Raw genomic sequence first — 27,939 nt, 5'->3', positions numbered from 1 at the left:
TACCTTAATCCTTTATGAACCAAGTATTTGTTGAATTGGTTTATTCCCATTTAGGAAGCTTTCAAAAAATTAACTTGAATCACAGTAATAATTTAAGGAGTGGTGTAAACATCAAATTCAGTGAAACATGATTATACACTGGCACATTATAAAACTGAGTAATCTGCATCTGTTTTGCATGTGCATTCCTGAGAAAACTCTGTATAAATGTGTATTTCACTGGAGTTGTTGCCTCACTGCCCAACACACATCATCCCATGAACATGAAAGGACAACTTCTTCCCTGAAGAAAACTGCCCTGCAGTTTTCACTAAACTCTCATTGACTTTAAAAAACAGGGCTTTGACAGTTAATAGTTTGAACCAGAAATCAGTATTTGGAGCATATACAAACTTTGTATAAAGAAATACCTGAAGCAGATTGTTGTGGAACAACAGATTTAATAAAAAAATTAGTGTGGACCCATATGTGACAATACAAACAATTGGTCAGCTAATGCCTATTATTGCTGCTAGAGAAGCAAGCACAAAAATTGGCTCCTGATAGTTATTTTAGACACAAAGAAGCAATCAAGGCACTCCATATTTTTATTGTCAGCAAAATATATCTCATTTAACTACAAGCAAGTGGATCAAAACATTCATTCATCACATTATCATAAACTTCAGTAACATAGAAGACTGTTTGAGGTTAGCACTTCCAGAGAGGGGAGGAATGCCTGCTTTGAAATCATTGCAATATTGTTAGGAGGGAGAGGAAAGACACCTTGCAACAGCAAGGAGCAGCAATACTGTTTCAGAATTTTAGGATATAGGTACACCAAAAAGCACAAAACTTGAAGCAAATCTTGAAGCAGCACATTCATGCAGAATATTACAGTGAAAGTGCTTTGCCTCTGTGTGACTGCAGTCACTGCTGTTGCTGAGTCAGACCCAGATTGCATTGAAACAGCTCAAAGGTTATTCCATTGCCTCCTATTACTTCATCACCTGAGATTCACACGGGTGCATTTCATGTATCTGTCCAAATGCAAGAGGGTAGGTAGTCCACATTTATGTATTAAATTTAATATTCCAAACAACTGGTGTGCCCATTACATCTGCCAATTTTCCCCACCTCTAGTTTTCTTCTGTTGCCATTTATCCTACAGATAAATAAAATCATTCTAAAAATGGTCTGCATCATTGATCATCAACAAAAGACTGGGGAATCAATTTACTATTGGTAAAATATTCTGCCCCTTTTTGCACAAGGGCGTCTTTCTCCAGGGTTTTGGTTTTTAAAAATATGTAAGTCATTTTAGGAAACTGGAAGTCAAATTCCAATAGGAACTGGTAAGAAATGTTTTTACAATGAAGGTGGTGAAATACTGGAACAGGTTTTCCAGAGAAGTGATGGATGCACCATCTCTGGAAACAGTCAAGGTCTGGTTGGACAGGGCTTTGAGCAACCTGATCCAGTTGAAGATGTGCCTGCTCAGTTTCTGGGCTACATGACCTTTAAAGATCCCTTCCTTCTATGATTCTCTATCCTATTTACATTAGGCAATTCCAAAGTCAGAAAATCAATCACACAGTTCTGATGCTGCTGTTTGCAGAGGTTCTATGCAGGAATTCTGAAATCTAAGGATGACAGGATGCAATTTTATGAAAGAAGGCACTTGGAGAGCAGACCAAAATTTTAAAAAGGCTTACCACTGATAACTAAGTTATGTTCTGCCTCCTGCCAACAAAAATTAAAACAACGTCAAAGTGTTGTTTTAATACCTAAGATCAAATTACTCAATGTTTATAACAATGAAGAAGAATGCAAAATCAGAACCAGGGCTTACACAACTGGTACTTCAAACTACCATTATTATTATTATTATTATCATTATCATTATTTTGTCAAAAGGGGGAGAATAGAAATGACTGTATGTGGTTGCATCGTAACTGTATTTCAGTGGTTTTCAAACTCCTAAAAATTCTACTATATTTGGGGCCAGGGATAGGATATGGAAATCCTTAGTTCTCCCCTTCTGGCTATTGCCTATTCACCATGAAATAAAATTAATCTACAATCAGAACAACATTTCACAGTTCTGGTTAACATACCACATTGCTCCCATTTCCATAGATCACCAGTGAGAAGAACCAAAGGTTTTGGGAAGGACTGACAGCACTTCATTGACTGAGACCAGGCAACAGCTTCAATTCAATAACAGCAGTCAACTCAAAAGCATACAATCATACAGTTGAATTCCAGAATGATATCCTTCTGTCTGTCTTCCATTGGAGGACAAAGAAAAAAATTATTCAAGTAAGAGAAAGTGGGCATTTAAATAAATACACACGATTGCAAAGATCATGATACTCATTACAGTACCTGCAAGTGAAAAGGTGTAGGAGAGGTTTGCAGTGATATTTCAATACAATCAGAAATCCACTGGATTCAGTTTTTTCATTGTCTGCTTGGATTATCACAGGGTGATTTGGCTCAAAGTCTAGTGCTAGATAATAATCTTTAATTTTTTAAACAACAACGTTGCTGTTACTAGTACCATTGGAAGGAAATGTTAAGACCGTGGATTGCTTTCTGCTTAACTTCTGCTACTGGAATGAAACTCCACACTCCTGAGAATACAAAAAGAAACCCTGAAATGACTGTCCATTTCTCTGAACATTTCTTCATTTTTCTTAAAGTGGCCTGAGGCAGATGATAGACTGGCACATGCCTGGAAGGGAACTGTTGATAGTTGTTCATTGGACAGTTTTAGACATTCATCCAACTGGTTCACTGTTCAAATCAGTTGTTCATTGGACAGTTTTAGACTTTAAGTTGTTCATTGGATGGTTTTAGATCTCCAGAGAGAGACAGAGTGAGCACCAGTTTCTGAACTGTCTCTGCAATAGCTCTTATTCACCTATCCAACATCTCCTCACCATTTCTTTCAGTGTTAAATAGGAGCTCACTACTCAACCTTGATGGCTCAGTTATAAGTCAGGGAACTCTGGTTCAGAAACCTATTCTTCCACAAAAAACAAAAGACTAGCTTTAGCTTACTTGGGAGATAAATATCTCTGCTGAAATTTCACACTGCTGAAAGTCACCTAACCAGGTCATACACTCTCTCAATTGGAAAAGAAGTTCCCACTTCAGAATCCTCCCAGGAATAGCAATCACATCTTTTCAAAATCCTAAAGTGCATTCATGTGACAAAAAATTAAAACAAACAAAATATCTATCACCAATAAAAAAATCCAAACAACCAAACCAAACCAAAACCAAAACAGTCCTGCTAAGCCAAAAATGTTGAAATTGCAGTTAATGGAGACTGCCTTTCTTTGGAGGGCAAAATCTGTCAGGCCCTGAATGCCAGCTGAGTAGTTACAGTCCTTTTCAAACAGTGTCAATAACTACCTTCATTCCTGAGATCAGTTACAGGATTTTTGGGAGTTTGGGTTTTTTTCTGTTCTGTGTCAAATAATAAATCAGAACTTCAGTCATTCTTTGCTATGAGAGCCTTGCAATTTTGTGAAACTTGGAGGGGAAGATTATACTCTATGTAACAGTCTGTAAGAGGGCTTACTGTGATCACTTCATTGTAAATGGATGAAATCCCATTGCAGGCTTCTTTTGATCATTTGCATCACACAGCTCAACAAGCCCACCAGCTTGGTGCAAATATCAGTGCAATTGCAGAGACGCGTATAAGTAGGAGAGAAAAAATTGCATTCTTTTGTCATAGCACAGATGTCATGAACTGCTCACAAAATCTTCACCAGCACAGTTCTCCAAGGCTGATGAGTGCGTGTGGCATGATGGGGAGTGCATGAACAGCTGCAGAAGACAACTGTCATGGCAAAAGGGCCACTTCACATATTGCAGAGTGAAAATAGAGGCTTCTTAGACATCATAGACCTCCTCATCCACGGCAGGACCGACCTCCCCACAGAGCTGGCGGAAGGTGTTCCGCCTCAGGATCTCCCAGCCACGGTGAGAACTGGTTCTGGATGTGCTCCGTGACAGTGACAGAGCAGACATTTCCTTCTTGCACAAGGTGTCCCCGTTGGTTTCCAGCTTTTCTGAACCTTTGTCATAGTTATCCCTATCCTGAACCTTAAATGCCTCTGTGTACCGCATCATCTTGTGCTTGTTGGGATCAACCCTGTCTTCAATTCTGGAAGAAGATTAGAAAATATAAACTGAATGAAGCAGAAAAGTGCCAGTTCATCAACAAAACCCCTCCACAAAGCAAGGCTACTGACACAGATATTCCAGAAAAATCTGCACAGGAAATTGAATATAGGCAGGACGCTAGAGGCTGCTAGCACAGTTATCTCCTAGACCTTCGTCCTCATCACTGACTTCAGTACCTTTGTCTGCCCATGGTTTCCTGTCCTTTCACAAATCCATGGTGATTTGCCCTTTCCATTTTCCCAGCTGTAAGCAATTGGAAGACCTTGATATATGCATTTATTCATATATATGCATATATTAATTTATTTTCTCTGTTCTTGTCTTTCCTCCTCTGATACTCTATGGCTGCCAGTCTCAGGATGTCACTCATCTCTTGCTGAACTTTTATTTAACTGCTCCACTTCCACCAATCCTCTACATTACTTACAGATTGTCATCTGAATTATTATCTCACACATATATAATGAACACCCATGTGATTTGACAGAACTAAATCACAGCACTCTTTCCTCACACAGCATCAGTGAATAATTGGCATTCCCAATTATTCCCCGTGAATTTCTGGGACATTGCTCATGCAATATATTTCTATATTCCATGCCTTGGACTGAAAGTGTTGCTAATTGGCACCACTTTAAGTCTGCTTGTTCTGCCCAGTAAATATGAAAATCCACAAGGTTCAGTTTGTCTGCAAAGCCTGCAGAAAGTCCTGTGCCGGGCCAGGAGTTGGAATTTGATGATCTTTGTGGGTCCCTTCCAACTCAGGATATTCTATGAATCTATGATTCTATGATTCATACAGCCACCACTCCCCCTTCTGGCTTTTTCAGCAAAAGTTTGCACAGTTAGAAAAGACAAATGCCCAAAAGTTATATATTTTCTCACCCAGCATAAATATTGATTAAAATCAGAAATAATGAGGAATTTAGTGTTATCCAGACTACAGACAGTATTTTACTTCACTACCTAAACTGAAATCCTGGACCTGTGCCTTTGCCACCTGACACAGTAATTGCAAAGTATAACATATTTACTAAGTTCACTCAAGAAAGGAATTTTAACTTTAATTATTCCTGTTCTGATTTTGAGTCATTGACAGGGCAGCTCATTGCTGTTGAATGTCTGATAGATTGATTCTGCCTTTGCCATTTCATGTATCCAAGGGACAGGGATGGCTGACCAAGCACAGCAGTGAAGTTCAGTGATAGTCATTACAAGAAATTTGAAAGAAAAATTCAGGTCTTATAATGCATGCAGTTTCTGGGGGTCTGTCCAATGTGACTACTGAAGGCATCAGCTGATTTCACAAGGGAATGCACTGCAGAGCTTTCTGAGGGGGACAGTGCTTGTCTATCTATCAGTCACAGACAGAAAACAGATTGGGGTCTGTATTCTGTAAGCACAGCACTTCCAACACTCTCCAGACCACTGGAAAGGCTTCTTATTAACATCCATACATTGGGTTCTTCTCCCTGGATCCTGACATGCGCCCACTGCAAGGGAACTCACCTGAGATACCATCGGTCCCCCAGCCCGAACTCCCGCCCACAGATTCCCGAGCGGGGCCAGAGGCAGCGCGGCAGCTTCCGCTCCAACATCACAGTGGTGGCAACAACCTTTGGAACGAGAACAAGGAAAATGCTCAGATGAATTAGAAAAAAAAAAAATACTCTCTTTCAAAAATATTTGTTTCATCAGCACCGACCCATACTGTACTTCATTACAGCTCCTTAAGGGAAAAAAACAATTATAGAGTCTATACTCCATTTCAAATAAGGCAGTCACTAACTCAGATTTAACTGTGACATGTTTTGAAGAAGTAATGGTGGTCTTAAAACTCTGTTCCATTTTCTTCCTTTTATACCTCATGGAAACGATGAGGGTAATTAATTGCAAGCTAGAGAAGAGGACAGTATCTATACCCATTTTAATTGTCATCAGAACTTGCCACTGTGGCCACATGACTACATTTTACCATTTGCCTGACTTCTTTCTCACAGAAAAGCAGGGGAAATGGATTTCCTGTTGATTAGCTACAGAACTGTCTGAATTTCTTTGTCTTTCGACCAAGACAGTCAGGCCAGCTTCTTTTAGTGGATCAAAAGACATTTCTGGCCTTCCTGTAATCATTACCTAGTGTTCTATCCCCCTTCATTCAACCCCTATAATTATAATTTAACTCTCAGTTACACAGCAATGTGATTTGCAAAAAAAAAAAAGAGGCAACTTCAATTCTATAAAACAAGAGATTCCCTGCATAGGGAACAAACTTCTAGGGAGCATGAACAACAAAGGCTGATGAGCTTCTAGCTGCTATTTGAAATAAGGTAGGAATGCCCACCTTAACTAGATTACCTGGGCTCTCCAGAGCTCATCCTGCTCGTGGGCCACTCTCCAGTGGGTGTCACCCATCATGGCAATTAACAAGTTGAGCATAAGGAGGGTGGCAATGATGGCAAAAGCAAAGTACACCACGCTGTACATAAAGGGCAGGTCCACATCGTAGTTTGCAGGGCCATCAATGATAGTGAGGAAGAGCTCAAAAGTGGTGAACAAGGACATGGGATAGTTGTAGAACTGCCCGAGGTTTTCAGGGTTCTCTGTCTGGAAGATGATGTAAAAAGCTGGAAGAGGAGAAATCAGGAACGAAAAAAATAGAGAGTTTAACAACAGGAATCACATTCCAGGAGGAATAACAGAATCCTATAGGAGATTCTGACCAAAAAAATGGTCTGGGCAGGACCTGCATGTGCTTCTATGCAAGGACAAATCACTGATTAGAATCACTGATCTCCATGATAAAATGACCCAAAATTACTTTGATTATTTATTTATTTCTCAAAGTAGTAACTTTTTTCATCCTCAAGAATATAATAAAGCTATGTGTGCTAATCAAATTTTCCAGAGAAAAATATAATAAATGCAGTATGTTCTTAAATCTTGACTTAAAAATATATGGAATTATATGAAATATCCTAGCTTCTACGACCCTGGAAAGAGCAAGAATTGAAAACCAAACTCATGGTTTGAGAACAGAACTCAGTAGTGGGAAAGTGACCATGCTCAGAGAAATACAAGCTGAACATCATCACCAGTTTTCCCAGCTATTCGGAAGTCAGTCAGATATTTAATCAAAACCCACATTCTTAATTCATACCAAAGCAGTTGGCAGAGGTAGCATATGGTTATTTTCTCTTTGTAGACTCACCTGATGCAAAGCCTAATATCACCACAGCCATGAGCCAGCAAAAGCGCATGAGATCTCCAAATATCATCTGTAGAGCAAAGACAGAGCCACCATGAGGCCCAGCTGCTCCACCAAGGCACAGTGCCACCCCATGAAAACCTTTTTCCAGATTCTAAGTCCATGAGCACACTAAGGGAAACCTTTGCACTAAAGAGAGAATGTGAAAGTTCTAAAACACTCTGTGCAGACAAGAACCTGTCCGTTTGGCATGAATGCAAAATTAAGCAAATAATCCTGAGGGGGGGAAAAGTATTCCCGCAGTTCTCCCTATCTGCCGAGGTGCCAGGACAGCCCATACTTGTTTGCGTCTCACACCTTCTGGATCATGATGGTGAAAGGTCCGAGCATCTGGAAGCCCCGAGCGAAGTACATGACGTTGCACCACCCCAGCACCAGGGCGAAGGACATGGGCACCACCTCCCCAGTTGTGCTGGTGAGGCGCATCACCATGGTCACCAGGATCATGCAAGCATAGGTGATGCTGCAAGGAAGAGGAGACAGCAAAAAGAAGTTCAGTAAAGGAAATATTAGCCGAGCCATTAAGTGAAATAAATCCAGAGAAAGAATACTCTAAAAAAAATGGAGAAAGTGACTCATCTGGCAAAAGAGAGCAGTGGAGAAAATGATAGACAATATATTTATTAAACTTATCATGTTCTATACTTACACAATTATGTGAAAAGGCCCTCCTAGGATTGTTTGTCCAAAGTATTTTGCTGCTCCAACTCTAAGGATATCTGGAATCTAAGAGAGACGTCCTGTTAACTTAAGGACTCAGACAGTTTCCACAACATTACTAATGTCATAGCAACCATCAATATTCACAGGTTCTTAGGGTCAGCCCCATCTCCTTTGATGAATCAATTTCTATGCTACTTTAAAATCAGAATGGTTGAGCCAGGGGGGCCCTTCTTGGGATGAGACAGAGATTGCTGAAAAATCTAAGAATGCTTGGGCAGATTGAGAGACTTGTCACAGAGAGGTGCCTCAGTAACAAGACAAAAAAGACCTTCTTGGGGAATCAAAGGAGTTTGTTATAATTCACACTGTGCTGGTTCTAGACTTAGCCCCAGAGTCCTGACTAAGCACAGGAAGAAGGACTTGTCCTTCTGGAACATACCATAGAATTACCATAGAATCAAAACCGCACACTGCACTCAAGCTGAGGTCACACCAGTGCAGAGCAGAGAGGGGGCAATCACCTCCTTTGGCCAGCTGGTTACACTGTGCCTGATGCACCCCATATACGCAGAAAGCTATTTACAAGACCTGTTTTATCTTCAGTTCTTCCTGCCATCATCTTTTGAGCTTTCTCAAAAAAGTTTCAATCTTCTATTTCCTATTATAATAAAATCAAGTGGGGGTAATTGAGAAAGGCTCCTGTTACAAGCCTGTAGAGTAACTGACCTCCAATTAAATACAAACTTTTCTGTTTATGCACAGAAATCACTTTACCCAGGAGCCCTAAACACAGGAATATTTATGGGCGCTGGATGAAGCAACATCTGGGAGTCAGCTGGACCATGGATGGTGCTAACAGGAACTGTGGATTACACTGCAGACAGTATTTGAGAGTGCAACCAATCCTTCTAATTGCTTCTTCCACACCTGGAGCCTTACTAGGACATTGCCACAGTCTCTGTCTCATCTAATAGATACTTTTGGCAATGCCTATTGCCATAGACCTACGCTGAAGCACTCAGACTAAGCAATGCCTATTGCCATAGACCTATGCTGAAGCACTCAGACTAAGCTCACTACCAAGTAGTGAGCACAAATCCATGTTTGTCTAGTAAATGAAATCTGCCTTGATGAAACTTGAAACTGTATAGCTGTTTCTCTTACCTCAAGGACCAAAATAACTACAGCTCCAATGACTGTGATCAGCTCCCCCACCAGCCTTAGCTCATCCTCATATGCCACATATGATTCCTGAAGAATAAAGTTAATGAAAAACAAAATTAAATTTTAAATAAAGTGAAAGTAAATTTTAAAAGAGGATGGGGAGGAGAAAGCCTGTTGTTATTTATAATAAACATGAGTAGACCTGGCAATGCCAGAGGAACCAGCCCAGCCACAGCAATGGAGCACAGAGCACACCTCCTATTCCTCCCTGACAAAGGTCAGCTGGCTGAGAGAAGGGAGGAGGACAGCTGCAATAGCTGAGGACTGGGCAAGGATTGGCCTTTCCAGTTAACTAGGTTAGATGGGAATTGCCCAATGGGGCTCTGACTTGTACAGCCACAGTACCTGGAGCATTTTCTGGACATAGACTGTGTTGTCCCTGCTGCTGGTTCTGTTGTCTGTGCGGGGCTTGAGGGGCCGGTAGACGCAGCACATGGTGAAGCAGACCATGTAGAGAATGTAGAACAAGGCCAGGAAACAGAAATAGGGACGACCATACATGTTCCACTTCAGGCTCACCAGCTCCTTCACAGGCGTTAGGTCCAAGATCTGGCGTGCCTGAGGAAGAGAGAAAGGAGGAATTAATTGCCAAAAGCACATTGTTTCATAAACAGCATTTGCAAATTTTCCTGAGAGAGTGTTAACAAACTATTCTCATCTGCCCTATTCAGCATTATGAAACTGAATTTACTTCGCAAAAGTGGAATGATCTAGTGGGCATTGGATTTTCTCAGTCTGACAATAAAGAGCTTTGGAAAAAAGAAATATATTCCGCAGAGAACAGCTGTTGAGTACCAGTGGAAAAGCACATTAGATACTGGAATAAATTTGTCCTCTGTGTAGGAACATAGAACTGAGGATCACAGAATATTCCTGTTAGCACAATAACACAAGTTTCTGTATCAGGCATTTTAAAATAAGAAAACTGAAACATTCTCCTAAAAGATATTTGTACTTTTCTGATGCTCTATGGCTTATGTAAAAATACTGCCTTTTAAGTTTCTGCCTTATTATCTGGATGATAATTAATTGAGTTGCCTATATCAAGCTTTCAGCTTACACTAGAAGACTGACAGAGCACAAGTAGGAGAGACAGGTGTACTTTACAACTTATGAATTTGAGCCACACACTTTATTAAATATTACTAGACTTACCTTCTGTTGTTTAGGGGACCACTGCAGTAAGTGAGAAGAAAATGTGAGTCAAATTGCTGTGACTGGATTACTTTAAAGAAAAACTACTTAATGCACTCTGGATGTTTTTCTTCTCTTGCTACAATGCCCTGTTTCCTCTAAGTCAGCCAAAAATTGCTGAGTGCACAAAGTGCAGGGAATGTTTCCATAAATGGACAAGACTCCAGCAAAACTCTTGAATGGCCTATGAAACATCATAAAGGATCAAAACTGCATGAGAGAGAATCCACCTATGGGTGTTCTGGTTTCTGCAGAAGTCAGCATTCCAGAATTCTTTGCATAGGAGAGTAGATTTCATTTTCAAAGGAATAATACCAGTTTGAAGCTTAGTATAATCTTCTCATCTATTTTTTTTTTACTTTTCAACCACTTCAGGATCAGAAAATACATCTTAGTACCAATGTATGCATGCATTCCCCTTAATACAAGAGGAACCTGCTTCTGTCTGGAGTCTAAAGGTGCTTCTCTAGTCCAATATTGAACTGGGAGAGGAAGATGGGATGGGGTCACACGTGGCATTCTTCTAGAGAGACATCAAACATTTTGGACCAAACATATCAATTGCAAAAAAGAATTACTAGTTATGCATCAAAAATTGCAACTGCATATAAGGAGGAGCATTCTGGAAAATAAATCACTATATCTCTTGATATTTGGGGACATCTTATCCTCTGAAATTAGGATTCTTGGATCTGCATGCACTATATGAATGTTTTGGGATAAGAGAGGCCCAATATTCTGCTTTCTTTTTAGAATTATGGTTTAGTCTTCTAAAGCAGACAACTTCTTAGCCTGCTATATTTTTTGACAAGGACTGCTTTTCCCTGGATTTCCATATGTATTCCCATTCACAGAAATTTAGAATTTCACATAAGAGCAAATGGGAGCTCCATAGACATAGCAGCTCCATAGCAAAGCTCTCCAGAAGCACAAACTTCAGTCAGAAAGGTTACACTAAAATTTTGATAGGTGGAAATAATACAGGATGGGCAGAACTGTGCTAATTGAAGTGTCTTCTGATTCATTTCCTGTCCTGTTAGGATTATTTAAGGTCATTGCAACTGATGGGGTTGTGTACCTTGAAAGTACTAGGGAGATCTGTCAAAGCTTGCCATTACACTCAGCTATTTTTGTCTTATTAATCCCTTTACAAGCTTTTGAGCCTACAGCAGAGATAATTCACCCACTTTGTTTTGAGTCATAACCTGTCATTAAATGAAGGGAATAATAACAGCGAGTGGTTTTTAAATGCACTCCAGTTTAGGATTTCTGAATGTACTCCTGTCTCACAGGGATATTCTGAGAGTTAATCAGTATCACAGGTACAGGAAGATACTTGCTAGAGCTACTCTACAGGTTCTTAATGTATCTTTGAGCCTGCTGAGAGAAAACCCTTTTCTGTAGCTTGTTCATGTCTAGTTCTTTCAATAACCTTCAATTTTCACACCTCAGAAGAAAGTGTATGTAAAGCATCAGATGTAGCCAGACCATTAATAAACCCCCATACTTCATGTGTCCTCTGCAGCTCATGGTACAAAGTCCTTGCTCTATGGATTGCATCAGTGAGCTTGAACCCTCAAACTCATCATTATTCCCCTTCTATAATCACCATGGCCTGCACAGAAAGTGCATGCAGCGCAGTACCTCTCTCTTCTTGGTGGATACTATGAGCTCAAGGAAGGACTGATCTTCAGCCCAGGAGTCAATCTCTGTGATATCATACAGCACAGTGCTCAAGGGGCCAAAGGACCAGAGATTCTGCTTCCGCTTCTGCATAAGGTATTGAAACATCTGAGGAGAAAAGAACAGAGGCAAGGATATCAGAAGCTTTCCAGTATATAGTGTATTTGCAATGAGCACAAATAAAGTTGTTCAAAACCCTCAATTATGACGTGCTTTCCTTGAACTTGGTAACTGTTGTGGTTCTCATATCTCTTGGGAACAATTACAGCAGGTTAAGAAGTGGAAGAAATTTTTCTGATTCCCATTTGATTATTAGTTCATGCTTGACGTAAAGGATGAGTTATTTTTACTCTATATTCTAATCAAACTACTGAAGTTACTTGACACAGTTATAGTTCCTGACAATAGACTTCAGATGGAATTACATGTTGATTAGGAAAAAAATGTTTTAATACTCTTCTACAAGACATCAGAAAAGAGGTGTGACAAGGGAAATGATCCTGTCCCTTGTGAATCTACAGAAGAAACACTAACTAACTTGGACTTCTCAGTGAGTGGAAGGATGAGGGTTTGCATTAAATGCTAAGATTTTTTCTGTGAATAAATGCCTGTGGGTATCCAAAGAGGTTTCTCATGTGTCACATTTAAAGTAATGATATCTAGACAAACGAGACAATAATTTCTGAGCCTTTCAAAAAATTACTTGGGTTAAATGTGTCGGTTAACACCTGTTTAACTCAAATGCTCAAAAAATTGGGGAAAATATCTATTCTGTAAGCATTCATTTCTTTCATTAGGATAAAGAAATTTCTTATAAGGGTTTTTGGGACCTACATAAGACTTTTAGAAAAAAAAATCTTGTTACAAGTCTCCTACCCACTAGGAACATGCACAAACACCCTTGCTCTCAATGATGTTATTTCAAGGTCTCCATTTCTTTTGCACAGAGGTACCAGTGTCACACAAACTCACCACAGTGTTGCCCTCAACTCCAGCCAGTTTGAATGGACTAAGCCCCTCATTGTTAGGAATCAGTTCAAGTGACCCTGGTCCCTCTTTGTTCCTGTCATAGGAAAGTATCAGGCTGTACATGTGGCAGGCAAACGTCTTATTAGGCTGGAGAACCAGGATGTGAAGAACAGTGTTACCTATGAAGGAAGCAGACTGGATGAAGCATCTGGAATAGCCCAGCCCTGTGCAAAGACTGAGAATGGACTGATGGCTTTTATTTTCCTCATATCCCTCATCCCACAGCTGTTTCTAGTGAGAGAAGAATATTTGCATGCACAGATGACAGCCTGAATTAAAATGTCCAGATCCACTCCATGCAATTCACTGAGCCCCACAGCACATACCCAGAGAATCTTGAGCCTTAATGTCAGCTCCATTTTCAATGAGCAGCTGCACAATTTCCTCATTTCCCACACAGGCAGCAAATGATAAAACATGTTCTCCTGAAATGAAAGGAATGGGGAGAAACAGCATTAGGGATCCAGGAGGTAGGGGAGGTTGAAGCATGCTGAGGAAAAGCTATCCATGCTATGAAGCCATAGGATATGAAAGGAGGAGTTACTTTAGGTAACTTGTAAATTTTCTGCCCCACTTCTCATCCTAATCAGAAAGGTTAAAGAAGACCCGTCCAACACAACACTAAAAGGAAGAAATGTTCTTTTCAATGGTTTACCTCCATAAGAAGGTTGACAAGTAATTTGCTGCTAGGAAGACACTAAATTACAATTTTTATACAATATATGTATTTATTTGCAGACATGCCAATCTATAAAATGTGTATTGTTTGTATTCACATAGCATTCACATACTCAGAGGAAGTCTCGCTCTCTGCTAAAAGGTGTATGTCTGATGACACTTGCAGATAGGATCCTCTGCTTATCCACTTTAGATGGGGACTAAAGTAAGGCTCCCCATGTCCCCTCAGCACTCTGCTGGTTCCCTCCTATAGCAGCAAGGGGAGAAGTTAAGGCTGTACCAAAATAGAAAAGGTTCTGGGAGCTGCGCCTGAAGAAGTGCCCCGTGGCCCTTGCTGTGCTGGCATTGGCTCCTCTCTTCAGCAAAGCCTTCACCAGCATGGTGTTCTGGTTGGCTGCTGCAATGTGGAGAGCTGTCTGCCCTGCAAGACACAGAAACAAAACCATGCCTTTCAAGAAAGCAACTTCAGCCTGATCAGCAGCCTGCAGTTCACGTGTTAGTCACGGTAAATGGACAGCAGCTACAGGAATTGGCTTTGAGGTTATCCCTGTTGTGTGCAAAGTATTATGCTAGAGATTTTCCAGAGGTTCCGTTCTACTTATATATTTTCATTAATTTATTAAAACTGACTTTAAAATTGCCAAAAAAACCCAACAGGGTGCATTCTCTAGATTTTTTTTTCTAGGAAAAATCAAGACATGTCACTCTCTCCTGGGAAGCAAATAGAAAGTCATGAGATTGACTGTGCTTTCCTTCATAAGAAATGAAGATAAGGTCAAGATGAAACTCCAGAAGACTTTCCCTAATCCTTCAAACTAGGCTTTAGAGTTTTAAAAATCCCATTATTGTTATTTTGTTGTTTTTGAGATTCAGACTGGAATTTCTGTCTAGTCAACCAGAAGCATTCTTTAAAAATCTGGGTAAGAGTCTAGCTTCAAAAGCAGTGGCCACATTTCTCATTTTCTCAACCAAATAACTACTTTTTCTTCTTTCAAGGGAGGTCAGGCAGATATCCCTTTTTTACAAACGAGTATGTCAGAAAGCAAACTGTATATATCCTTGCAATCCCTTTCCAATCCCTTGCAATTCCCTGGTCAAGGCCTTTGCATGTTTGCACATGTGTACTCATGTTTAATATAATTCCACCTTCCAAGAAAAGTCAGAAGCCATTTGCATGTTGGTTTTGCTGCATAACAGTTCAGCAACATATTGAACCAGGGACCGTATAAGCCATTTTCCCAAATGTACAAGTAGTACTTCCTCTCCCCTCCTGCAGGGAATCCTGCCCATCCTCATTCCCAGTGACATTACCTTCATAAAGTTCTGATGTCATCCTCTCATTGATAAGCTCAGGAGCTGCTTCCATCAGAGCCACTGCTGCCTCCAAGTTATCATACATGGCAGCGACATGAAGGGCAGTCTCTCCCACCGCACCTAGAAACGGTAGGAAAAGCATGAGAATCATCAAAACATTCAACTGTACAGAAAGCAGGGGAAAAAAAAGGCAGAAATAGATTCCCTGAGATGGAGTATTACAGGAGGGCTATATCCTCCCCTGAGTAGTGCCTGGTACAGCCACACAACTGCACAGTCTCTGTCCTTCACTTCAACAAAATCTGAAAACTGAGCAGAAACTTCAGGTGTCTGTAAGGGACAACTGACCTCAGGCATGAAGTGAATAAGCACAACCAAGTCAGAAAACTCACTTTGTTGTAAAGCTGCTGACATAGAGTTAAGTCATCTGAGTCTGCTGAAGCACATGTTTTAGCAAACTAACAAACTTCTCACTGTAGGAAGTTCTTGCCTTTCACAGAAAACCTTTTTTTTTCAAGTAATCCCAGTTACCTCTCTGATAGATATCACATGTTCCGTCAGTGAGAAGCTTCCTAATGGCAGCAAGGTTGTTCTCTTTGGCAGCCTGGAGGAGCGGGGATTCCCAGATCCTGGAGTCAAGAAAAAAGTGGCTGATAAGGAACAAAGTCAAACACACATGTCTCTCTCCAGAGCTAGCATGGCCTTTGCTCGAGACAGTTTGTATCCTGAACATTTTCACTGAAAAATCAGCAATGCACATCTACCATCTGAGGTATGCTTTGAATGCATCAAAAGAGAATTAAAAAAAAAAAAAAAAAAAAACCAACAAAAAAACCCAGGAAAAAGCAGAGCAGTGCAATTCTTAAAACACACTGAAGTTCATCATCTCTAGGCTTACTGGTGCTGAGCCATATGGTGGCAGCAGAGGGAAAGCTGCCTAAACCTTATTGTTTTTATATCCCACTTTTTGAGGCACAGAAATAGTGAATGATGGGTCATTGAAGCCCTTCTGCAAGGAATTATCTCAGAAGCCGGAAAAAGCCAGTTACTTCCTCACACAGCACAATAAATTAAGAAGAGGTTGCTGTCTGAATTGCTCCCATAGTGGATAGAAAAGGGAAAACAGGAATTCCATCTGTATCCTGGCAGCACTTCCTGTAATTAAGAGACTGAGTTCTGAAATGTAGTTCTTCCACATACAAAGTTATGGAGAAAAATTTGACAGCTTAGCTATACTACTTTTTTCTCTTTTTTCTCTGAGAGAACTGAGGAAATTGTCGAGAACTGAAATATGTTCATGTCCTGGGAAAGAGCATGCGCTCAAACAAGTTCCAGACAGTGCTTCACTTGTAGCTGAAGCATGCCCTCGAGTCTTCCATGAGGATCTGGATTATTTGAGTGTATCTTTCGGGCTTGATGAAGAATTTATAAGTACAGCCACCAAACCTCACTACAGCAAGGGCTTTGGAAGCAAACAACAGGTGAAGGGAGGTGATCCTCCCCCTCTACTCAGCTCTGGTAATGCCATACCTAGAGCCCTGTAACCAGGTCTTAGGATCTTCAGTACAAAACACAGATGGAGCTACTGGAGAGAGTTCAGCAAAAGGCAAAAAATGATAATGGAATAGAACATCTCTCAGATGAGGAAAGGCTGAGAGAACTGTGACTATTTAGCCTGGAAAAGAGAAGGCTCCAGGTAGTGTTCCTATCCATTTGTGTAAGTACCTGAACAGAGCTTGCAGTGTTTGTTCAGCATCCAAAAAAGGTTTGCCAATGTTCGAAATCATGAATTGACCACACAAAATTTTAAAAAGAACAAAATCTACAAAATTGAGGTAAATATTTCTGTTGTCCTTGAGTATTTTCAAGTCCATCTTTTAAATCATAAATTGAAAAATGGTTTGAAGTGGGCTTTTAGATTTCTTGATCTTATACAAATAAAGAATTACAGGTATCCATATTCAGGAGATAAATATTAAAAGGGAAGAAGCCTCTCAAACCAAAAGAAAAAATTTATGTCTCATGAGTTTTCAGTATGAAAGAGATTCCTTTCTCCCAAAAAGACAAGGTCAGTTTTAGATCTCTGTTCAAATTAAAATTTTGTGCTTTTATCTCACTTCTGCTGTTTTCTAATGCAGATGTTTAATTTGATCTTAATTATCTAGCATGGCCCAGGTCAGGCTGCAATGTGTGATGTGGAATAAGTCTAAGAATTACAGTAGAAAATGATAAATTCAAGCTGATATGAACCAGCCCTTGTTTTTCTACCAGCCTCTATCTGGTATCCAGTCCCTTTACTACAACCTAGCAACTGGCAATAATTGTCTTAAGGACTCCTCCCAAAAACCCACGTGGAACAAATACATTAGTCAAACCATACACCTGCAGATACACTAAATGCTTCCTCCTGGTGATGTTCCATGTATTCTGGCATTATTTAGTTACAAGATTTTGGGGATAAATCCTACATAAAGCAATAGGTGTCTTGCATTAAGTGGTAACACTGAAGTGAGAGTACATTACCTGTGAATATAACTCTAAGCCACAATTAAACCCACATCAGAGACACAGAGAATATGAATGGCCATTGCAAAAAATGTCTTCCTGCAGCTCAGACATCTTAAGTACAGGACAGTTTAACAATAAAACAACAGGAAAGCAGGTAACATGAATTCTGCGGCTCACAGGAATATGTATTTCTTGCTTTAAATTATCTTATGAACAACAAGATATTGAATCTAAAAGAAATTTGTATGCTATTATCTCTGACTTAATCCACTTGAAATGTGACAGTTCTGCTCTCCTTTATAGTGGAAAGAAACTGGAGGTACTTGAGAAAATTTGGGGGATAAAGCAAAACAAAAAATATCAGAATTATACAGATAAATAGAAATCATTTGAGTAAGTGTAAATTAAGGGACATGGGCTACAAGTAATCAAAGCATACCTCAACATCATGTTTACCATTACACAAAATGAGCACTTCCTGTCACCAAAAACACCCCATTATCCAACTCACTAGAAACTAAACTAGAAAACCCCTGAAAAGCAGAGGAAAAATAAAAGCACTCCCAATAAAAAGAACCGTCCTCAACAAATCAGGGAGCCATTCTGAGATATTTTTATATGTCCTTCACACTCCTAGTTAGGGAAGTCTTCCTTCTATAGCTTACTCATGCGTCAGTTTCATTACTAACTAATGACAAGATGATTTGATGAGGAGATTGCATCTAGGATCAAACAAACAGGAACTAAATGAAGAGGCACTCTAAGCAAAAGTCTTAAGATTCGGTGTTAGTGAAGTCAGCTTGCCACCTCTGCCACTATTTTGGCTAAGAAAGACTCTGTGGTTCTGGAAAAGACAAGTTTCAGAGGCAGGAAGTGGGAACGAGGTGGGGTTTCAATAGTATAAACAATGCTACAATTAATATGTTGATACTTTACTGGGTAAGCCTTTATCCCTCAAATGACCTCAGAGAGAAGGAAGGATTGGGCAAGAGACGACACGGGAGGACACAAACACAATATCTTTCTCTCAAAAATTACCAAAGTTCTTGTAAACAACTAATTCAATCCCGATACTGCTATGAGGAAGGCACCTAAAAAATACTATGCTCAGCTTTTGGAAACTGAGGGCAAAATTGTCAAACATTTCTTCTTATTGCAGCAACCTCCAACTGGGCTTAAAATGCCAGACAACTCAGGCCAAAGAGCAAACCAGAAGAAGAACTCAGAAATGCTGGCAAATGTCATGGCACACTGCTTGTGAAGTCTCAAAGGTTTGTGAGTTACATGTTCCTGGCATATGCTTTTACTCTCATTTAATTTTCTGTCTCAGAATTGGGGAAACATTTTAACCTCATTTAAAACATACCATTCTAATTATCAACTAATTTTTAATACATTGCAGCAATGTACTGAGCATATAAATGTCAAAAACTAGGGGAAGCAAATTTGCTAATATAAAAAATTAAATGAAGTCACCTGAATTTAGAACCTTCAAAATATTTTCAATTATTTAACTTCTTCATATTTAACCAACTGTCTTTCTGACAGATCAAACACAGCGCTGAGTTTTGCATTTTACTACTTGGGCCCCTTTGAGTGTCAAAGCAGCAGCTGGCAAAATCTGTAACTTAAGTCTCTTAACAGAGCTGCCTACAGTAGATGCTTAGCTTCCTCAAAGTACCATTATGTCATTGAACAGTGAGGCTGGCTTTCAGAAAATGATTCAGCAGACATTTCCAGGCACCTTAAGAAGATAGTTCAGCACACATCTAAGTTAAGCTCCTCTTCTAATGCTGTTCATCCCCTTCAGCAGCTATGGAATCAAGGAACACTAAGCCCCTGATTTACCCAGCTAAGTGAAGTTTGCAACACTAGGCAGACTGGATGTTGCCTTACAGGATCAGTTTAGGCTAAGCACAGCTCGATAGCAAACCAGTAATTCTGAGGGGCAAGGAGAACCACAAGAGCATCCACCTGGATGTGCTCCTGGGTTCTTCGTGCTGAGCTAAGGAATGTGTCAGTGTGGAGGCATTAGTGAGCCTTGGTCATGCCTTACTATCAGCCAGTTTTCTTCACAGGTGATTCCATGAGGTGCTCAGGAAGCCGTGAGCTGTTTTTCCAATACAGGTGAGGGCAAAATCAGGAGTACCCGAAAATACATTGTGAAACAAAGAGAAGATAAAATGTAGGTCAGATTCTGACTGAGGGAGTCATGTAAAACAGTTCTAAACAAGGTTAAAGATTTCACAAGCACTTTCTGCTGGTAATATGTACACTTTTAGCTTCTTAAGAACTTCTTTTGGAGTGCAGCCTGCTCCTTTCACTTATGGAGAGATAGAGAATGCAAAGACTAGTAAATAAGTCCTAATTTCATTATAAAAAGAAGAATTTGGGTTGCTATGATTATTCTTTCAGAACAGGGAAATATGTTAAGTATGTGAACTGTCTGGACAACAACCAATCTGAAGATTCTATTTCACGACTGAACTCACCAGAAATGCAATGAAGCATCTCTTTCTGTTCTTCCCTTATCAGATTCTACAACTTCAATCATTTACTATATGGAATTTCCCCATTCTTTGCTCTAATTTAAGTTTGGTTCCAGCTTCAAGCTTTATGCCCATAGAGAGTCAGTTCCTGGGGTTCTCAAGTGGTTATTTTAACCTAAGCTATAAATTCATCATCAGAATATTATATTAGCTTTCTCTTCTTTCCCTGTTGTGCTCAGAATACCCATGCCCCAGAATGAATCATGAAAATGCCAGAGGAGATTCATCTTCTCCCTCCCTTCTGCTAGCATGTGCATGTAAATGTGAGAAAGCCTTCAGGAGCACACAGGGCTGCTCAGAGGAAGCCAACCAGCTGAAAGAGGATCAAAGCAATCACCTAGCAAGATGCCAAAGGAGGAGTTAGGGAATAATTGCCCCGAGTGAAAAGGAGCCAGATAACAGGGGCTTGGACAATCGACAGGGTCAGCAAACTTCTTCAGCACCAGCAACAAGACTCAGCAACTGAGACCTCTTGCTCATGTATGTCAAAGCCCCTTCAGCTGAGAGTAAACAGAGCTTCTCTGGAAATAAATTAAACAGGTTAATAATTGCCAATGTTACTAGACAAGAAACTGATAGGGAATTCTTATCCTGTCAGATATTTAACTATCTGCCACACAAAGCAATAGAAATCTTGATCTGTCATTTCCAGCAGGGCATTCTGCTTGCATTAACATATTGTTTTATTCTAATTCTGCATCTGAGAGCATTGTAAGAATAATCTCATGCTAGAACTGTTTTAATGGTTCAGAAGTTGTTAGTTGTTATTTATTATCACTGAAGCAGTCATAAAAGAATTTTTTTCTCTGATGTATAACTTCATTTTGCATCAAAACTTCCAGCCCTTCTCAAGAGGGATTTTCTTGCAGTTTTATTCCAGGTTGTGTTCCTCACCCTGTGTTTAATAAATTTTTTTCTAACAGCTTTTTAATTTGGGGGATGGAGGGGTGGTTCAGGGCAAAAATTTAATGTTTTCTTCTTTATGTGGAAACCTATGGCCAAGTTTAGGAAATCAAATAACTTCCTAAGTCTATGAGCCTGAGATGCATCTTAGGCTGAGATTGGGTGTGTGTACATCTGTGCATTGCTGGGGAAACATGACTTCTGGAGGATCTTTACACTTGTGAAATTAGGGAGACTGTTTTCCATTATTAGTCTCAAAACTTTCATTAGGATGAAGGTGTATCAGTAGAATAAAAGACCAGAAATCCTGCTATTGATGCTTTCGATTTTATTTCATGCACAGCAGCCAATTGTTCTTTGCATCTTGACTACTCAGAAGCACTGTTGTTGAAACGAGCTATAAATGAAGTGCTGGAACTGAAAGCTGGCATCTTTATTTGACTGTCACTTTTGGGAGCAAACAAACCAATTAATACTGACAGGCATTGCGGATTTTAAGACAGGACAATCCTACGTTAAATTGTGGGATGACAACTCAGTAATGTTGTTTAGACAAATGAACAGCCAAACTATGGGAACATCTCATTCACTGCCAGCTTTTGGTAGTGAATGATTTGTGTGGAAGCTGCAGGCTCTCTGTGTCCCTGCACAGCTCTTAAACAAACCAGCTCACCTGCATTAGGCTGAGCTGCTTCCTTATTTGTGCCACATTTGTTTCCGGGGTAAGCAAAACACCTTGCTAATATGTCTGGGACACTAAAGAGCCACTAAAGAATGTGGAAACCAAAGGTTTTATTGTGACATCTTTGGAATGACCATTGCTCTCTGCAAGTTATGCAAGTTGTGCTTTACTTGCTATTAACCAATCAAAGTTATAATACAGACAACAGAAGAGGAAAAATACTACATCATTGTTATACATTAACAAGTACTGTTATCATGTACTCACTTGTTCTAATTTATATATTGCTCATACAGTGCAATTCTCATTGGGTGGATTTTCTACAATCACATCGTAGGAGGAATTTGTTCACATTTCCTTGGAAACTCTTGCACTGAAAATAATTTCTAGAGGATCTATTGCACTGTGACAGACATGTGATCCTTCTTCACCTCTATCAGGCCCAAATTTTCATAAGCATTCATCTTTCTGTTCTCCATCATTATCAATTATGTTGAGGGATTATGCTCATATGCTTCAGGCTCTGCAGATCCCAGAGTTTGCTTCCAGAGGATTCTAGAGGGCACATATGAGATGTGACCACTGTCCCTGGGACTCCACATTGAGCTACAGGCTGTTTAAAAAGGAGAGTCTTCAAGAGAGAGAAACCAGAAGACTAAGGCCAAATAAACTCTAAGTCCTCTTCAGTGTTAGGAGATTGTATTGCATTTTCTGAACCTGGATTCCCCTGGGGGAATATTATAGAGTGCAATATTAACCCCTTTCTGTGAATAATGCTGAGATCTACTGCTAGTAAGATTCAAAGGATTGTTTCACACCAAGAAAGAGAATGAACATCAATGCCAGGGAAGGTGACAACTACCAAAACAATCAGTTTTCAGGTATTATCACCAGCCTCAGACAGGAAAAAAAAAAGCCTTGTTCTTCTCTTGCAGACTTTCTGTGTGTGATCCGAGAATGCCAGTTAAACAGTAACATATTTACCACTGGCTTTCAATAAGACAATAGTAGAATTCAATCACTGCTAATTACTGTATTTATTCCAACACCATTTTCACTAAGAAGAACTCAAGCTGAAGCCACAACACTGCAGTTCTGTACCACAAAATGACAGGACACAGTAAAAGCCCTTTTGGCTTACAACAGTTTTTCCACAAAAGCAGAGGTTTCACAAGAATAGTTCCCACACACCAGTCACACAGTCCTGCTGTGTTTTCTATCTGTACATAAGCAAAAATGTGAAAGCAATAAAACCAATCCTCTGCAAAATGTTCATTTTTTTTTCTCTCCTCAAACTCTGAGCATCCCTGGGGACAAGAAAGGAAAGAGTAGGATAATAGGAGGAAGAGCTGGTCCTGTCCCTCTTCAGCAAAAGATTTTTTCACATATTGGCACCACATAATTTGTGACCAAATAGCAGGAGGCTAATTTGTGTTAGTTAAAAGCTGTGGGAAATATATAGACCTAAAATGGAAGGGAACAATCACATCCTCATGCAACCCTGATTTCACAGGGAATATTATGCACACTGCATGTGCTTTACAGAGAGCTTTATAAAGAAGCACAGAAAAGTTTACTTTGGGACCAGTGGGATTGCACTGCAGTGATCTAAAATAAGTTTATGCAGAAGAGTTTGTATGACTTAACATTTTTTATGTTTTCCTCCATTAACACACAAGACGTTCATGGGCCTGTAGCACATGACTCATGAGGACCAATAAGCAAAGAAAAGTGGCAATCTAACAGGAGCCTGTGAAAGGGAGCAAGAAAAAGGAAGGGACCAAACCCCTCTTGGCAACAGCAGATGGTAAACAAGGGACAGGAATATCATCAAAATCTGGTTGAATATTTGGGAACAAACAAACAAACAAACTCTTTCACTAGGAGGTTACTACAGCACTGCAGCAGGTACCTAAAGATATGGTGGAATCTCTGTCCTGGGAAGCTTTCAAGAGTGAGCTAGACAGAGCTTAAGCAATGTGATCTCTTGCTGGCAAGGGTTCAGCTTCAAGTGAGAGGTTAGATGGAGATCAGCAGAGCCTCCTTCCACATCTCTTTGACTTAAAAATATGAAGATAAAGTTCTAATAATAAAAATTAATGTATTATAATTTATTACTAACTAGTATTAATTATTAGTATGTAATTAATATAATTAATTTGATATATTAATATATTTAAGGTTCTATTTTGTATTCATTTGGATCTTACAGAATCTGCTGAGAACTTATTTTTCAGTTACCTGTGATGCTTTTCATGAACACGTCAAAATGTAAACACTTTAGCATTCCACAGAAACACTGTCGTTCCCATTGTCCCTCCCATTTTAAGTGCATTTAAGTCCCACTGCCCTGAAGTAAACTGGAACAGGCTTTATTACTTGGTCAGAAGCTAGATAACAATACAATTCTTTCCCTAAAGGTGTACTTTTGTCCCTCTTGATCTGCTTCTTTGCATATTTCTATACATATATGTACATACACTTATGTATAGATAGATTTTGTCCCACACAGTCACCTTTTTGTCCCCACAGATGTTCAGAGTTATGCATGGAAAGAAAAAACAGATTTTACAAGCAACTGGAAGCAATTTGTTATTTGAGTAGTGCAGCATTTGTGCATGCAGAAATGACAATGAAAAGCAGATCCAGCTGTATTTCCATGAATAGCCCCACATTTCTGTGTGTGGAGGGAGCAGCCCTGCACAGCAGTAACAAACAGCCTTCAGTGCTCACATGGGAAGACACAGCCAATCTTCTGGACAATCTAAGGTCCAAGAGGAGTCACTGTACATGCCGACACCAAGGTCAGAGGTCTGAGAAACCACAGTCTGATCCAGGAGCTGACTGACCCCCCAAAACGTTCAACAACATTAAGCCTACTCTATCCCACAGTAAGAGCAACCTTTAGAGAGACAGAAGGCAAAATCTTGACAAAAAAAGCGCCACTATTTCAGCTGACTGCAGCCTATGCATCACACACACTCCTAAAAATAATAATAATGTTAATGATAATGATGACAATAATAATAACAATTAAAAACAAACCTTCATGATTTTCCTGTGAGCTTTACCAATGAAGCAGGAAAGACAAGAGAATACATTATTAATTTGTGACTGATGTCCTGCACTCAGGGTAATTCCACTGCAACCTGGTAAATCTACCTGTGAAAGCAGATAAGATTGGAACTCCAGAAGCATTCCACCTTGAAAGAAGAAATCTGATAGAGAAAAGTGCTCCAGGGTTGTTTAAAGTTTATCTACTGGCAGAAAAGCCTAAGGGGGAAGAGTGAGAATCAGCTACAGGGAGAGCAGCAGAAGAAAGAGAAGACAAGAAGGCTGAAGTGCACCGTACCTTTTCTGCTGGAGTAAGTAGATTTCATCCAGATGTTTATCCCAGGATTTCTTGCCTTGCAGCTTCTGACTTAGTCCATTCCATATCCGGGAATAGAAGGGATTGCTCTCCCCAAATAAAGGTACCCCCATATCCCGTGCCCTTTCCTCTCTTGCCTGAAAGCCAGCAATCCCCACTTCGGGAAAAAGTTAGGGAGAGCTCACTGCAGGTCACCGCTCCTCCGCCCCCAGTTACTTACAGAGGAGACTGTCAATCAGCTGCATCAGCTGATCACAGTCCCTGTAAAAACACACAATAAAATCACTTGTTCCTAGCAGACCATACCTTGAGCCTCATCAATTACTTAGTTTCCAAAATAGCCCAACCCAAAGGTGTGTCTGATTTGGAAGTAGCTCGCCAGCAGCCTACCCCTCAAAAAGACCCTGCGCAGCAACTGAAGAATTCATACAGCATCAAGGTCCTAGGCTGGTACTATTTTGATTCTGAAATCTAGGCTTTAGAAGCCATCATCCTCCTTTTGTATCTCTGAATTCCTCTGGAAAGCAACATGTAAGCAATTTTGAAATAGACAGCTGAGCAAGTCAGGCAAAACACCTTTAAGGTGAGTGAACATGTGGGAACGTGCCCTAAAAGACACAGGGCTCTGGGAAGGTGGCAGAGAGGAGGACACACCTCCCACTTCAGCTGTCTGCAAATCCCATTAAAGAAATTATCCTTACAGACTCCACCTTCTCCACGTAAAACGAAATCACTCCACAAGCTGGAAGAAGAGTTTATGTAGATTAATGTGTAAAGTTTACATATTTCATTTTCATTTCATGTTCTACAAACTCTCCTTATTTCTTCTCATTTCTTCCAGAAAAATCTTATTTAGGAGAGGGATGAGAATTTCCATTTAACATAACTTGGTTTTTTTGGTTGTTTTTTTTTTTTTTTTTAACAAAAACTTGATTTTGGCGCAGAAAAACATATTCAGGATCAGAGAGTATTTGTCTGCAAAGCAGTAGACCAAATATGAAAATGAAGTGATGAGACATCCTTCTTTGTGTGAAGAAACTGGAAGCTATGAGCGGAAAAATAAAACAGAGTAAAAAAAAAAAAAAAAAAAAAAAAAGAAAAACAAGAAAAGAGAAAAGGAAAGGAGAAAGCTTCTAGTTTCTAATCTTCTTTCCCTAAAGACTTGTCCCAGTATTTTTGCACCTCGAATGAACAGAAATATCACGCCTGCTGTAGTGGAAAAGAATTCTGTTTAGGGTGCCTGGACCATGACAGAATCAGAAGGTAAGAGAGACACGTGTATGCAGCAGAAGGACTGAGTCATCTCTTTGAAATTCCTGGTTTATTTAGGTTTCTTAGAACTATAAAACCAGGATTGACATCCAGACTTCCGTAAACTCATGATGCATCCTATCCAATAAAATCATAAATTGCCACACAATAAACAATGCTTTAAGGCAAACGTGAGGGATCATACCCTGAAATGTCAAATTCACTGAGTTGACCTGATCTAGGAGGAAGTGTCAGGTTTAGCTGACACTTTATATGAGAAATATATACATGGGAAGAATATATTTATTGCTACTTTGAGAGGTTAGAGTTTATACCAGCCAGATGTGTGGAACAAATGTTGTGGTTTTAATAGGTTTTTTAAGAATGTCAATAATGAGTCCCTCCTAACACTGTGAAAAGTGGGGGAAGCAACTCCTCTTGAAGTTGAGAAAGGTATTTAGACGCTGAGGTGTTAATAGCCCCTGACAGACGAATAGAATCTCTGTTTCTCCAAGCAGAGAATACTTCCCACTGTCTCTCCAAGGAAGCCCTAGAAGAGAGGCATCAGCAGGGCAGGAGAGCAGAGAGTTATTCCTGCTCCTCTGAGCAGGCAGCTCTGGGGCACAAGAGGTGAGGAGCAGTCAGAGCAGTCAGACAGCAGCTGAGGAAGGTGTGTTCCTAGCTGCCCATGGAGGCACCAGCTGCAGCAGCCAGGGCAGTCCCAGCTGCTGCAAACCTGTGTCTCAGGTGGACTCACCACACGGCCGTGGGTGGCTCATCGCAGCTCCCATCACCCCTTCAGACTTCACTGAAGCTGGCTCAATAGCTTTCCTTTGCCCATTTGTATGAACATGAAGTCTAATAGTGCAAAAGAGTTGTTGCAGTGTTTTCTTGTAATTCATGGTAGAGGGCATTTTCAGCAGAAATAAAATGTGGAGATGAAAGGTGGGTGAAGGAGATGAGAGGTGGATGAAGAATGTAAGCATATGATAGGGACTGAAACCTCTTTAGCACATCATGACCATACCACTTAAGCACTGCTGGGCTTTCAGTCTAGCAGGCTGTAAATAGTTTTATTCAAAAACTAAGGACCTAATAAGGCCTTGCAGTTGAGATGTGGATTGTAGGTCTATGCAGTTATGGTGTATGTGGTTTTCCACATACCTGATAGCTGCTTTTAGGTCTCGGAATCCCTTTCCTCAGCTCCCGAGTCATGTTGTGCCTGGCTTCTAGCCCTTTAGCTCTTGACATTATTTTAGCTGTACTTGTTCCTTGTTCCAAGCTCCCGCTGCAAATGGTGTCTTTATCCTGGCTGCCAGTGATGCCCTTTACTGGTGTCTGCCTTGACTTGTCTTGTTTCTGAAGTGGGGTAATTCTGACTGACCTGGTTCCTGGACTCTCTTGATTCCAGCTTCACCCCTTCTAACAAATATGACAGGAGATT

General features: G+C 40.1%; 1 protein-coding gene across 1 annotated transcript; it reads right to left on the bottom strand.

The window, feature by feature from the left end:
• Positions 1-474: 474 nt before the first annotated feature.
• Positions 475-25,821, bottom strand: LOC131572147 (transient receptor potential cation channel subfamily V member 6-like). Its single transcript, XM_058825125.1, has 16 exons — positions 25,635-25,821; positions 25,227-25,505; positions 15,764-15,861; positions 15,230-15,352; positions 14,199-14,339; positions 13,567-13,665; positions 13,184-13,359; positions 12,173-12,319; positions 9,680-9,892; positions 9,275-9,361; positions 8,097-8,173; positions 7,745-7,910; positions 7,391-7,457; positions 6,538-6,806; positions 5,692-5,798; positions 475-4,162 (listed from the first exon to the last, which is right to left on the bottom strand). The coding sequence occupies exons 2-16, from the start codon at positions 25,355-25,357 to the stop codon at positions 3,889-3,891; spliced, it is 2,175 nt and encodes a 724-aa protein (XP_058681108.1). The 5' UTR covers positions 25,358-25,505; positions 25,635-25,821; the 3' UTR covers positions 475-3,888.
• Between the last annotated feature and the right edge of the window lie 2,118 nt (positions 25,822-27,939).

The sequence above is a fragment of the Ammospiza caudacuta genome, chromosome 2 (assembly GCF_027887145.1).
Source record: "Ammospiza caudacuta isolate bAmmCau1 chromosome 2, bAmmCau1.pri, whole genome shotgun sequence".
NCBI classification, from domain to species: Eukaryota; Metazoa; Chordata; class Aves; order Passeriformes; family Passerellidae; genus Ammospiza; species Ammospiza caudacuta.
This window is presented reverse-complemented; position numbering and strand designations above follow the sequence as displayed.

Bases quoted from the DNA above. Each gene is read 5' to 3' on its own strand.
- LOC131572147 (XM_058825125.1), bottom strand. From the start codon at position 25,357: ATGGGGGTACCTTTATTTGGGGAGAGCAATCCCTTCTATTCCCGGATA. The intron at 5,799-6,537 runs GTAATCTAGTTA...CTCGTTCCAAAG, and splicing joins ATGAGCTCTGGAGAGCCCAG to GTTGTTGCCACCACTGTGAT. The intron at 4,163-5,691 runs GTGAGTTCCCTT...ATCTTCTTCCAG, and splicing joins GGGGACCGATGGTATCTCAG to AATTGAAGACAGGGTTGATC.